Genomic DNA, 13274 nt, shown 5'->3' on the forward strand with positions numbered 1-13274 from the left:
TGAATCTTCTATGCTATGTCTCAAAGTACCAAAGTGTTTTATTTTGATGAGCGTGTGATTATAAGTTAAGGATCAGGACTGTAACTCAAACAAACCTGGGATTCTTCCTGTATGTCTATGTGGTTAGAGGTTCAAGTTTATTTTAAGTAATTCCAAGCTATAATTCTCCTTAATTCACAGATACAAATACAATTAGATACTATGCCTACTATGTGTTTGACATAGTAACCCAGTCTAACTAACTCTAGCGTGGTATATGACATATAAACCCATGGACCAATTTTAGCTCTTTGGAAAATCATTGAATGACTGAATGACTGCAAGTGTAATTCCACCTGAGCGTGGACAAAGCCCAAAGGGCAGCTGCTAGGCCATGTGCTCAGAGTCTCAGAGTCTTGGCCAAGCTCGATGCTCCCTCACGCCCAGTCTAGCTTTGGTTCCCTCTCAGCTTTCTGCTGAATAATGATGCAAGGAACCAGAGCCTTGTGCCGCCATGCAATGTTAATGTGTGTCATTGTGTTCATCAGCTCATGCTAGAATGTGTAATTACCTGTCCCAAAAGCATGCGCATCCAGCTGTCTGCGCACTGGAACTAGGGACAGAACAGGATCTGCATTACAGTGTCATGTGTAACTTCTGATGTAATGCACTAGTGATATAAAGGCACAGCAAATCTATTTCAAGGTCTAACAGATGTGGAGCTTATTTGTCCCATCTAGTTGTTTTCTGTTCAATTTAAAATAATAGGATACTTATAATACTTCTCCAATACTCTCTTTTGTCTCAGTTATTACACCAAGAGCTATATCCTATAATCATTTCTGTAATTAACATTCACAGGTCTCTCGCATATATGCTCAGTTTTTAGATACAAAGGATCAGCTGGCTTTTAAATCACACACTCACACATTCAATCATACACTCTCACAAAATCTCACAATCACTTACAATCACTCATTTATTTCCTCACTTCCACTCTCTCAACCACACACTCCTCAGTCTTTCACTCATATACATTCTCTGTCACATACACTCACATTTAACAAAATGCTCCTCAAGTGGCATTATTTACTGATCTGCCCCAATGACAGTGTGTTGTTTTTAAAATAATATATATATATATAAATAACATGATACAATTATTTCTACAGGGTTTTTCAGAAGAAGCATAACCAAGAACGCTGTGTATAAGTGTAAGAGTGGAGGGAACTGTGAGATGGACATGTATATGCGCAGAAAGTGCCAAGAATGTCGACTGCGGAAGTGCAAAGAGATGGGCATGCTTGCAGAGTGTAAGTAACCACACCTCATTAACCCACAGCTCTTTTTAATGGTGAGCATATACACTGGAAATAAAAATAGTTGCCTGAACTCAAACTCCATAAAATATTGATTCAAACAGAATACAATTCAACTGTATACTGCCCCTTGTGGAGTGTGCAAAAGTGTGTGAGTGAGTGATTTATAAGCCAGGTCTAAGGGGTGCTCTGCAACTACGAACAGCTTGAGTATATGTAGAAATTTAGTTGCTCAGCACTGCATAAACACTGAATAAAATTTAGAACTATGAAATAGCTTTATAATGTCCAACACCTATAAGTACAAGAATTGAAGTTTGGCCTTGTCTAAAATAAAAGGATAAGCCTTAAAGGAACACTGCGTAATATGTTTACCTCAAAATTACAGCTTCAAAATACAGGGGGTCCTCGACTTATGACGTTGATCCGTTCCTATGTCGCCTCGTAAACCGATTTTCGGTGTAAGTCGAACTGTACGTAAAAAACATACTGTAAGCACTTATCCTATCCTAACACCTATCTTCCTCGGTCCCGAGCCGCGTAACCATGTATTTATTCTTCCGCCGCGCACAAACACGAAGTTCGCATTACGACGTTTACGACGCAAAACCACTTAGGTCGAAACAAGGCTTTACAGTAAATGGGAGATGTGTCGTAACCACGAAACATCGTAACTCTGGACCGACGTAACCTATACTCGTCACTGACGAACTATAGTAGGCTCTGTCATTGCCAATCTGGGCTCAACACTGTAGAAACTTCACTGTGTGACTTGTGAAGGAGGGTAGGAAACCTAAACTCCCTCGCCCTGCCCATTGATTTCAGTAGTGTGGTAAAAATGAATTACAGTAGGGGAAGCTCCAGGAGTAAAAAACACAAATCTTACCTAGTATTCCTTTAATTAAACTGTGCAGACAAATAGATGCAGAGGCTTGTGTAACTGTATAACTAAGTAAATCCTAAATGTTCATTCAGCAGAATATCCCATCCAATAGGTAAGAGAGATTAGATATAATTCATTTATATACAGAGACAGTAACATACACACCCTGTTTGTGTTTATTATAAAAAAAAAAGCATCATAAATCTTTAGAAATAGAAGGGATGGTGGGAAGTTGGTGTATTGTATTTAGAGTTATAGCTCGCCCAAGGGTTCAGACATTTAAAAAAAATGACAAAATATTTCATGTGGACTTCAAAAAACAGTATTTATTCTGAATTATTTAGTTACTACCATTTCAGCAACAGCATAACTGCTCACTTCAACCTCATAATACTGACCTGGGAAAGCACATAATAACACCTCTGTATCACACACCAATAGTCAGACATGCGCGCTGACCGAGATCTAACTGATTTTATCATGAATTCAGGAGCTAATATTTCAAATGCAGCCAAGACATAGCGTGTCATACAGAACTGAACAAAGAAAATAAGGTTCTGCTGTGGGAAATACATAGTCATTGTTTGAACAAAACATTGTATATCCCCTTTTTGTAACACCAGATTTAAAAACACCCGCTATCCTTTACACAGTGCAAATGTAATGATAGATAGAAGCGGTGCAAAATTATATTTCAATATTTACATTGACTTCCATTTAAAGTTTTTCCATCTCTTAAAAAAACTGCCATATAAAAGATACAAGGATTTTGTCAGGCAGTTATTTAGTTGAAAAACAGAACCCCTGATTTAATTGAAAAGGGGGCTGAGTTGAGAGAACAAGTGTGTTTTCACAATCCGTTTGATGAATGTATTCTTGTGGGCTTCCCAGTGATAAAACACAATTAGCGGAGCTGCTGTGCGTGGAGTTGTCAGGTCGAGTGAAGAGTAGACCGCATTCGGCTCCTGTTGCTCATGAATAGTGCATTAACGTTGATATAAATATTGCAGGCAGCAGGCATTCAGTCTTCAGCCTGTTCCCACTGCACTTCCAAACACACACACACACACACCCTCAATCAGCCTGGAAATATTCCAAAGGTTTACCCTCCTGTATTTTCCTTTTCAGTGAGGGGTATTTCCCTGAAGTTCACTCATACTGTATTTCAAATTACACAGTTCTGACTGCACGATTAGATTAAATCTGATAACAGCATAGTATTTTTTCACAATGCAAGCAAAGTACATGTATCTGTTAGTTTACTACCATAGGACATGCCCAGAGAAGTGTTGGAGAAGGGGGCGAACTCAGAAATTTGAGCTGGAGTTCGAGGTGGCTCTTAGGGTATATAATCTGAGGGTGTCTGGGAACCATAAGAAAAACCACACTCTCGAAGCCACACACCTACATTAAACTAGGCTATATATGAAACAGTTGTTTCCATTACATTGTGAGATATTTGTTGTGTATCTTTCTTAATTTACAAATTGTGATGGTCTTTTAAGGTGTTTAATATAATCACTGTGACAATAAGCGACATGTCATGAAGATCAGTCCAAATATGAATGTGTGCCATTCATATAAGTAAAGTGAATCAGTTAAAATATTAATATCATTGTAATGATCTGCTGTGGGATTTCTGTTTTCCCCTTTATTATTGATTTTAAATGAGAATGGTTATTTGTTTTTTGGGGCCAGGGGTTAGGGGGTTATACTTTTTGGTGCTCCTGGTGTACGAAATGCACAAGCAGCTTAAAGGGAACAACTTCATAAACACATTAGACCGGTTTCATGCATGAAAACAGACCAGAGAGCTAGCAAATGGCAAGGAAACATCTGCTGAATTTCATAAAGTGTTTTTTGAATTCAATCTTGAACTTTGCTTTTCATTAGGAATGATTTAAATATGCACGATCTGAGATTTTGTCACTACTACTTTGTCACACTAAAAAAAAAAAAAAAATATATATATATATATACACACACACATCTCAGGAGCAGCTGGAAATGTCACAATGACTCGCTCCAAATGAGCTTATAACACTAAAATAATATAAAAATCATAATATTCATGACAGCTAATGTTATCATGCCAGTCACTCATGAAAACAGACATAAAATATTATAATACTTTTCATTCATTCATTATCGATAACCGCTTATCCAGTTCAGGGTCGCGGTGGTTCCAGAGCCTACCTGGAATCATTGGGCGCAAGGCAGGAACACGCCCTGGAGGGGGCACCAGTCCTTCACAGGACAACACACACACACACACATTCACTCACACACTCACACCTACGGACACTTTTGAGTGAGCAATCCATCTAAAAACGTGTGTTTTTTGGACCGTGGGAAGAAACCGGAGCAAACCCACGCGGACACAGAGAGAACACACCAACTCCTCGCCGATATTATAATACTAAAAACAAAAATATTTACTTGGTGTGTTCCATCACTCAGAGTGCATACAAAACATCAACACAAAGGGTACAAACCAACACACACATGCCAGGAGAACAGGATTTGTTAATGTACTCAGTAATGTTAATTGTCCAGTGTGAAGGCAGTGCAACAACTCTCCTCACTGGCGCATATACATAAAAGCAGACATTCTCCCTCAGCCAATAAACAAAAAAGAAAAAAGGCTCCTACAGGTCCAGAGCATAGGAATAACCGTAACTAAATGAGCAGAAGTTAACTCAGGCTCTCCCTCACTGTAATAGTTAGAGTCTCATTCGAGTTTTCCATTCCACATTATTAGGTGGTCCTGAAAATTGTGTTTAAATTTGATAAATGTAAACAACACTGAGAAAAGTAAAATGCTGTGTAAACACCCTGAATGGGAAAGAAACAATACAAGGTGATTGTACAAGTTTAACGTGGGAAATACCAAAAAGAAACTATAACCTCAGCCTTCTTTTAATGTAGAAAAACGTTCATAATAAAACGCAGTGCAAATGCCTTGAAGGATAAATGAACAACACAGTTAAAAGTAATTCAGAGCAGCTTTTAAGGTGGGATGGGAAATCTGCATATGAAACTGAGAATTAGAAACTAGCTTCAGGCTCTGCAGTGTGTAACTGCAGCACCATTTATGGTGGAATGTGAAAAATCCACTCTCCCAGTCTCCCAGAAGCCACACAGCAGCAAACGAAGCAAGAATTTACCTGATGAAAAGAGATTAAGAAGTGGACGCGTAACCGGGTTTTCCCAGTGCGCCATCACACCACATCAGTTGGGAGAGGAGTCACTGAATCCGGAGAGTGTTACTAGGAGAACAACTGTGTGTTCAGAGTCCATTTAGAGCCTTTCAGCAGCACTTAGTTTGCTCCGTCTTTTCCATGAATTTCTTTTCTTGTCTCGCGCTTTGTTAAAATCTGCTTTTGCTGAAGAGCATTATAACATTCTGCAGCTTCCACGGGGGCTGTTACATTATCCTCCTTTTGCAGCACTTTCAACAAATTATTAAAAAAATATCTCTAGTCTACAGAAATTATATTGCACATTTATTTCTTCCAAACACATCCCTGACAGTCAGAGAAGGCAAACGTGTATCTAAGCGGAGCTTTACCAGTACGACATTTTAAAATCTTCCCCGCTTTCCTCAAAGGCAGCACTGCCTCCAGGACAATTTTGAATCGTAATTTTGCACACGATCCCAGATAGTTAGGTAGAAAGTAGTGATGTGTCGGTCGCGAACGAACCGGTTCAAAGAGCCGACTCTTGTAAGTGAACGATGAGAGCCGGTTCCCGTCTAAGACCGAGCAATTTTTTCTAAGGCTTGTCATATTATGGAATCAGATTTGTGCCAAAAAGAATCGCACAAAAAAATTCATCTCAAACGTAAAACTTATAATTTTCAAACAAAATATCCAGCTCTGACCTTTGTGCTCCATGGTTTTAGGGCGTGAGCTCTGAGTTCTGCGTGCTCTCTGAGTTTTGTGCGCATGCTCTGCGTTTTGTGCGCCAGATCCCTGAGTTTTGCGAGCAGTTTTGGCACAAAGCTCTCGCGTGGGCGGGACTTCTCATTGGTGCCTTCCCATTGGCTAATGAGTTTTTGAGTGACAACTGAGTGCCCTGAACGTTGTTCACGACTCTGAGTGCAGGAAGCGTGTGTATTCGGCTTTGGGATTCCGCTTTTGCAGAATATAACGCATTACACACACACTCTTGTGTGTGATGTCTCTCTTTTCTCTGAGAACTCCTGTAACAAAATGCACATAAGGCATTTGTTAAAAACAGATTAACTGTGATCTTCAAAATAAATTTGAGCATTTAAACCGTCTAACAGTGATTACGGGAAAGGGAAGACCCTCTATGTTAGTACAGGATATTTTTCTGAACAGAAAATCAAGCACTCATAAATAATATTTTACAAATAAATGCTCATTTATTCTGTTTCACGCCGAGTAAACAGACATCGGTGTGCATTCACCTCAGGTCAGTATCTGGTAACGAGAGACAAACAGGTTTGTTTTCACAGTAAAATCTTTAATGTTTTGTTTTAGACAGGACATTACCTCAATATCTACATTTATTGTCGGAGTTTGCAGATATTTCATAGTTTTTAAACAGTAAAGTACAAAGAGGATTCGTGTCTGTGTAAAATTACTCACTCTTTAATGTTGAAATCTTTCCTGTCTCTCCGCTGCTGAGCTGCAACGAATGACGTGAGTTGTCAGTCAAAAACTCATTAGCCAATGGGAAGGCACCAATGAGAAGTCCCGCCCACGCGAGAGCTTTGTGCCAAAACTGCTCGCAAAACTCAGGGATCAGGCGCACAAAACTCAGAGTGCTCGCGCACAAAGCTCGTGCAGCTGGCGCACAAAAGTCAGAGAGCACGCGCAGAACTCAGAGCTCACGCACTAAAACCATGGAGCACAAAGGTCAAAGCTGGATATTTTGTTTGAAAATTATAAGTTTTACGTTTGAAATAATTTTTTTGTGCGATTCTTTCTGGCACAAATCTGATTCCATAGTCATTCAACCAATCAGAGAACAACAAGCAAAGGTACCAATCAGCGAAGGGTTATACCACCAAGCAGGGAGGGGAGGGGTGGGTGGCAAACAGGAGGAAAGTGAAGAGGGAGAGCCGAAGGAAGAAAAAAAAATGACCGAAAGGAAAAGAAGCAGTATTTTCAAAAACTGGGCAGATAAGGACAGAGAGAAGAAACCGGATCACCCCCTCCGAGCTGAGACACTTGGTTTTCCTGAATGCCAATCTGCCTTCCTAAAAATAGTTGAAGAAAATGTTAAATCAGTTAAATGTGTGTTGACAGTTGTGTTTTTTTTTTATCACTACCGTTGAATGCTGCTGTTTTGCACTTTGCAGAGTATTTGTTTATTTTATTACCCAGAAATGGATGATTATTTTAATTTAATAAGCTATTTTGTAATACCTACTTTTTGGGTTCCACTGGCTATACTTCAGAGTTTACAAGTGATTTTTTATTAAGGTGTTTAAATAAAAATCCAGTTATTTATACAATTGAATGTGTGAGTGCAATCAGTGAGTTATTACAAGACAGCCATAAAAACAATTGGCCATTGCAACACTATTTATTATTTTTAATATTGAACAATAATGTTTTGTCCATATAGTCATGTAAAATGTAGGTAATATTGTTCTGTACCAGTGGAAAAAAGTGGTAAAACAAAGGGCCATTTAGGAGCCGAAAGAACCAAAAGAGCCGGCTCCCCAAAAAGAGCCGAAATTCCCATCACTAGTAGAAAGATTTGTGGTCAGTTAATGTCTCCTTGGGGAGGGCAAAACAAGCATGGGGAGGGCCCAGTTTTACAGAGGGCGTGACTATCAACCAGCCTGAGGGTGAAAACAGGGCTCTGAGAAAATTCTCTATTTAAAATCCACTTATGCCTTAAATCCACTACACATTTACATTGAAAATATTCATTTGCTGCTATATTAATGTCTGGAATAGTTCCAAGGGTAAACCCTTGTATTAAGAGTTATTAAAAAAAAGTAATAATAATTTTAAAATGTCAATTCCTACATAGTGTAAATTGACTATTTTGTGGCTTCAAGTCTTTGTTTCTACAGTGTATGATCTCTTGTTTTGTTTGACTGTGTGTACACAGGTTTACTAACAGAGATTCAGTGCAAATCCAAAAGGCTGAGGAAAAACACCAAGACCTCACCAGAAGATGGTACAGTAGATGATACAGAGACAGGAGACAGCGGGGACGTGAAACAGGTCACATCAACAACCAAAAGCTTTAAAGTAAGAACAACTTTTAAAAATTCATAAATTAAAATATGTTATTCGTTTACAGGCATTTACACATGGATTCAAATGACTTATCTTCTATCTCATTATACATCATTTAGTCATGTTGGATACACATCAGAAAGTAGACAGCATTTAGGAGCTGCTGTTGTTGGGATGTCAAAGATTTTACTTGGTTATAAAGTGGATGTAGGGTGGACAAATTAAAGAGTGGGCATATTAATTACTTAAAACTTTGAAACTAAGTGTTGGACAATATTAAAGGAACACTAGGTAAGATTTGGGGTTTTTGCTCTTGGTCTCCTCCTATGGTTGCAGAGTGTTGTTCACATTTACAGCACTTTCCTGAAATCAAGGGTGGGGAGGGAAGGTGGGTGGTTTTCTAACCTTCTCTAAATGTTGCATAGTGCAGTTTCGGCAGTGCTGAATACTGCCTAGTGTTCCTTTAAATGTAAGTCATCTGTCCGTGTTGTGAGGTGTACACTGCAGCTTCTCTAGTCCAAGCAGCACATACATTTACAAGTTTTCAATGACATTTATTGAGTCATCAAAGTGGTTCAAGGACAACATGAGTGTCTGATTTCCATGTAGCAATGATTAGACACTGCTGCGTATGATTTATAATTGTGTTTTATATGATTAAATGTTGCAGAACGGTTATAAAATTATTGTAGTTTTTTTCTGGGCCAAAAGCTTCCTAGTTATTCAGTAATGAGCTCCAGTACTGATAGTCCCTCTAGAGACCTGATAGCTGTGATTAACAGAGTCGGTGGGAAGCTTCTATTCATGAAGAGAACAGAAATATCTTCTGCTTCATGACAAAATGAAATAATGATAAAATAACAGAAATTAAACTTACATAGTAGAGTATGTCCAAGAGTTTATAGATACAAGCTTATTCATCAGTCCTAGAGACACAAAAGCACAAGCACATAAAAATCACAGTTGAATTATGTATATACTAATATCTTTTTTTAAACTCAGGAAAAAGTGGAGCTAAATCCAGACCAGCAGGCTTTACTAAATTGCATTCTTGATGCATACAACAAACATAGAGTCCCTCAGGATATGGCCAAGAAACTGGTAGGTGTTTTCTTATGTGAATGTAACATGATATAAAACACTAACACATTTGGGAAAGACAAGATTCTGACAGATTTATAATTGTTCAAAAGATGCTTATTGATTACCCAGGAAATATAAAAGGAGACCCGAGACCCTTTGTTCAGATAACAACAACTTTTTTACAACATCAAAATGGAGAAGGTTCTTAGTCTTAAACGAGAAATGGCTGAATACCTGTCTTTAGTTAGGTAGCAAATATACATTATTATTATCTCAGCAAATCTGAACAGTGTGACTTACGAGGAGACATATGTCTCCTGGGCTTCATTTCTCAAGAGAAATTTTTGAGCAACAGAGATTTAAAACGAAGTCTCCTTCATTTTTACACCTGATCATATTGTTGTTTAGGAGAAACTACAGAGAGGTTAAAGGTGCTGTATATGATTCTGGAGAGCAACGGTTGATATTTCAACTCAGCAGCAAAACAAACACACTCCTCCTTTCAGAGGCCCTCCCCAAATTCCTCCACGCACAGTCTCCCCTGCCCCTCCCCTTTCCCTGTCCTGTTGCCAATTGGCTGGAATAGTGTTGTTTTTCTCGGTTTGCGGCACTGTTAGTTTTTCAATTTACATAGACAGGGATGTGTATGGACACCTGACATTTTCCAATGTACAAAATAATATACAGCACCTTTAATGGACTGATTAGCCATTTTTACCAGCAAAATATAGCAAATAATTATAATGAACATAATAGCTCAGCAAGACATGAATAATTTAATTGCTTTGTAGTCCCAAAAGAAAAAGCTTATGCTCCGGAGGCAGCCATTTTAAATATGAAGTGAATTAGAGGGTCAGAGCAAACAGCACAATATATTTATATATCATTATATAAGCTTATTATATAGGCCATTTCTTAATATGAAAAAGAGTCTGAGGAGAAAATGGCTGATTGTTCAAGAAGATCTCATTCTTTTTTTTTCACTTTGGGAAGTATTTAATCAGATTTTTTATTATATTGAACTGTGATGCCTGTTAACCTGTTCTACAGATGAGCTTAGTAAATGGCAGGCCTCGGTCGAGACATGGTTGTGTAAATTCTGTTATCAGAGCCTCACAGCATAAAATATGCACAGCAGTGATCAGCTTTAGAACACAATATTTCACCTGTTTCCTCATGTCTCTGCAGCTCCAGGAGCAATTTAATGCAGAGGAGAATTTTCTGCTGCTGACCGAGATGGCCACAAGTCATGTCCAGGTTCTGGTAGAGTTCACCAAAAATATTCCAGGTCAGTAAACTTCTGAAAATAATTTATAATTATACCAACAAATAGTAAGTAATATCACTTGTGTTGAGTGGCACTGTGGCGCAGCAGGTAGTGTTGCAGTCACACAGCTCCAGGGACCTGGAGGTTGTGGGTTCGATTCCTGCTCCGGGTGACTATCTGTGAGGAGTTGGTGTGTTCTCCCAGTGTCTGCGTTGGTTTCCTCCGGGTGCTCCGGTTTCCTCCCAAAGTCCAAAAACACACGACTCAAAAAAAGTGTCCGTAGGTGTGAGTGTGTGTGTGTGTGTTGCCCTGTGAATGACTGGCGTCCCCTCCAGGGTGTATTCCTGCCCTGTGCCCAATGATTCCAGGTAGGCTCCAGACCCACCATGACCCTGAATTGGATAAGTGGTTACAGATAATGGATGGATGGATGGATGGATGGATGGATGCATACTGTGTTTCTCCTGCTGAGTCACCTGGCAGCACAACCCACCTTATAAAATGTTCTGTCCAACCTTTCATGCAATTACGTATTTCCAACAAATCAGTCAACAAATTTCTCAAAACAAAAAAAAAACAACATATATAAAATTTTGTCTTCCTGTATATTGTTTAAAAACAATTGCAGTTATTTTGTCGAGGTGACATATTTTATTCAATAAATGTAGTCACCTAAATTCAGTGCCCTACTCTCGTCACAACTTTACATATTGGTGGCAACTGAATTAAACTAATTTCTGTTAAAGTTGAATGAGATGATACAGCCTGGCAGTGATTAGCTGTTGATGTGTGAGCAGGTTTCCAGTCTTTGGACCATGAGGATCAGATCGCTTTACTGAAGGGTTCAGCAGTGGAGGCCATGTTCCTACGCTCTGCTCAAGTCTTTACCAAGAAACAGCCTCAAGGTCATGCAGAGGTGCTGCAGGAGCGCATTCGGAAGAGTGGTAAGGCTCCTTTACTAAATATTTCACCATAGGGTTATCAAGGACAGTTCAGTGGAGTCAATCACATTTGCACTTCTTACATGGTATTGTCTCAGTTTTGTTACAAACTTAATAACAGGCTGAGTAGTAATAATATGCCTGCAATTTAAGAACTTATGCAGGGGGTTAATTTGATTATGACTACAGTAAAGCAAAGAATATTTACAATGAAACAAAGAAACATCAGTCAGTCTAATTAGAGGCTGATTGGAAATCATAATGAGTTTTCTTTCCATGTTGTATCACAGAGGATCTCTAGCTGCCTCTGTGTTTTTATGGTCAGCACATTTGGAAATAAATGCTTATGTTAACTTGATTTGATATACTTCATTCAAGAGCAGATAATAAGTAACCCTCACAAAGCAATAACCTTTAACTTAGTAAGGGGAAAAGTGAAATAAATAATGCATTAGTCTGCAACAGATAAGGACCTTAGAAATTTGCTTTGTCCTGATTATCCAGTGGTGTAGATTACACTTGTAAAGAGACACTACAGCATCCTGTGTTCAGTTCCGCAAACTCTAAACAGCACAGACTGTCTCCATAAGGACATCCAGGCTCCCTATAAACTACAGTATGTACTCAGCAATAGGCAAATTAATACATTTTCAATGATGATATTCAGATTTTCATATCGCGCAGTCACCGAGTCACAGTTTTAGGGTAGGTGCTCTGTGATGAAGTATGATTCTATATAGAAAAGTAATTCTGAAAAAAACTAAGCAAAAAGTTTTAAAACTTTATATTGGTATATGGTTGTGCTGTAAGCAATATGTTTTATTTTTGCTGTATCAAGGGACAATTATAATACTGTACAAATGTCAAACTACCCTTAATTATGTGGAATTTCCAGTCCAAATACCAATAAAACAATTGATCATATTCTGCAGACTTTTCTGAAGATACGGTATTAGACATGATACGAGATAAAGGAGGAAATCAAAGGAAAGATTGACTTTGCAGAATGAAACATGTAACAACCATAAAAACCTAGTAGAAAAAAGGAGTAAATCAGCAAAATGCTGTCATCTTTGGAAGACATTAGAAAATCAAGCTGAAATCCATGGGTGACATGTCCAAGATCCCACTGTTTAGAAACAGGGCCTGTAAGGAAGTGTAGCTAATTGAACAAAGACGACGTATTGGCTACATAGAACATAAATTCACTGACACTAAAGCATCTGAAGCCCATTGATTACTACTGGGTATGTTTGGTGTCTGCGGGTTTATGTACTTTTGTACTGTCTGTGGTCATCAAAGGCATTGCATAAATATTTTAGAAGTGGACTTGTGACAGGAAAGCCAGTTCAGTTTCCTTGACCAGCAGAAAAAATTCCTCCTCCCTCAACATTCATGTTAGAGGCACCTGAACCACAACTGTGACTAAAACAGGCACTGTGACTGCCTCTTTGCCTTTGTGTGTGTGTGTGTGTGTGTGTGTGTGTGTGTGTGTGTGTGTGTGTGTAAAAATTGCTCACTAATGTGTATTCACCGCTATGAATGTGCTAAATGCTGAGTCTCAGTTTTACCAAG

At 38.7% G+C, this 13274-nt stretch overlaps 1 protein-coding gene across 2 annotated transcripts in view; it reads left to right on the plus strand.

The window, feature by feature from the left end:
- The window catches only part of nr1h4 (nuclear receptor subfamily 1, group H, member 4), a 28981-nt gene that overhangs the window by 7632 nt on the left and 8075 nt on the right, over positions 1-13274 (plus strand). For both annotated transcript variants that reach the window (XM_066685268.1, XM_066685269.1), the window contains exons 4-8: positions 1152-1292; positions 8278-8420; positions 9411-9509; positions 10680-10779; positions 11556-11702. In XM_066685268.1, coding sequence (XP_066541365.1) covers positions 1152-1292; positions 8278-8420; positions 9411-9509; positions 10680-10779; positions 11556-11702 — 630 coding nt within the window. The remainder of the gene's footprint in view (positions 1-1151; positions 1293-8277; positions 8421-9410; positions 9510-10679; positions 10780-11555; positions 11703-13274) is intronic.

Source organism: Hoplias malabaricus, chromosome 11 (assembly GCF_029633855.1).
Source record: "Hoplias malabaricus isolate fHopMal1 chromosome 11, fHopMal1.hap1, whole genome shotgun sequence".
In the NCBI taxonomy this organism is placed as follows: Eukaryota; Metazoa; Chordata; class Actinopteri; order Characiformes; family Erythrinidae; genus Hoplias; species Hoplias malabaricus.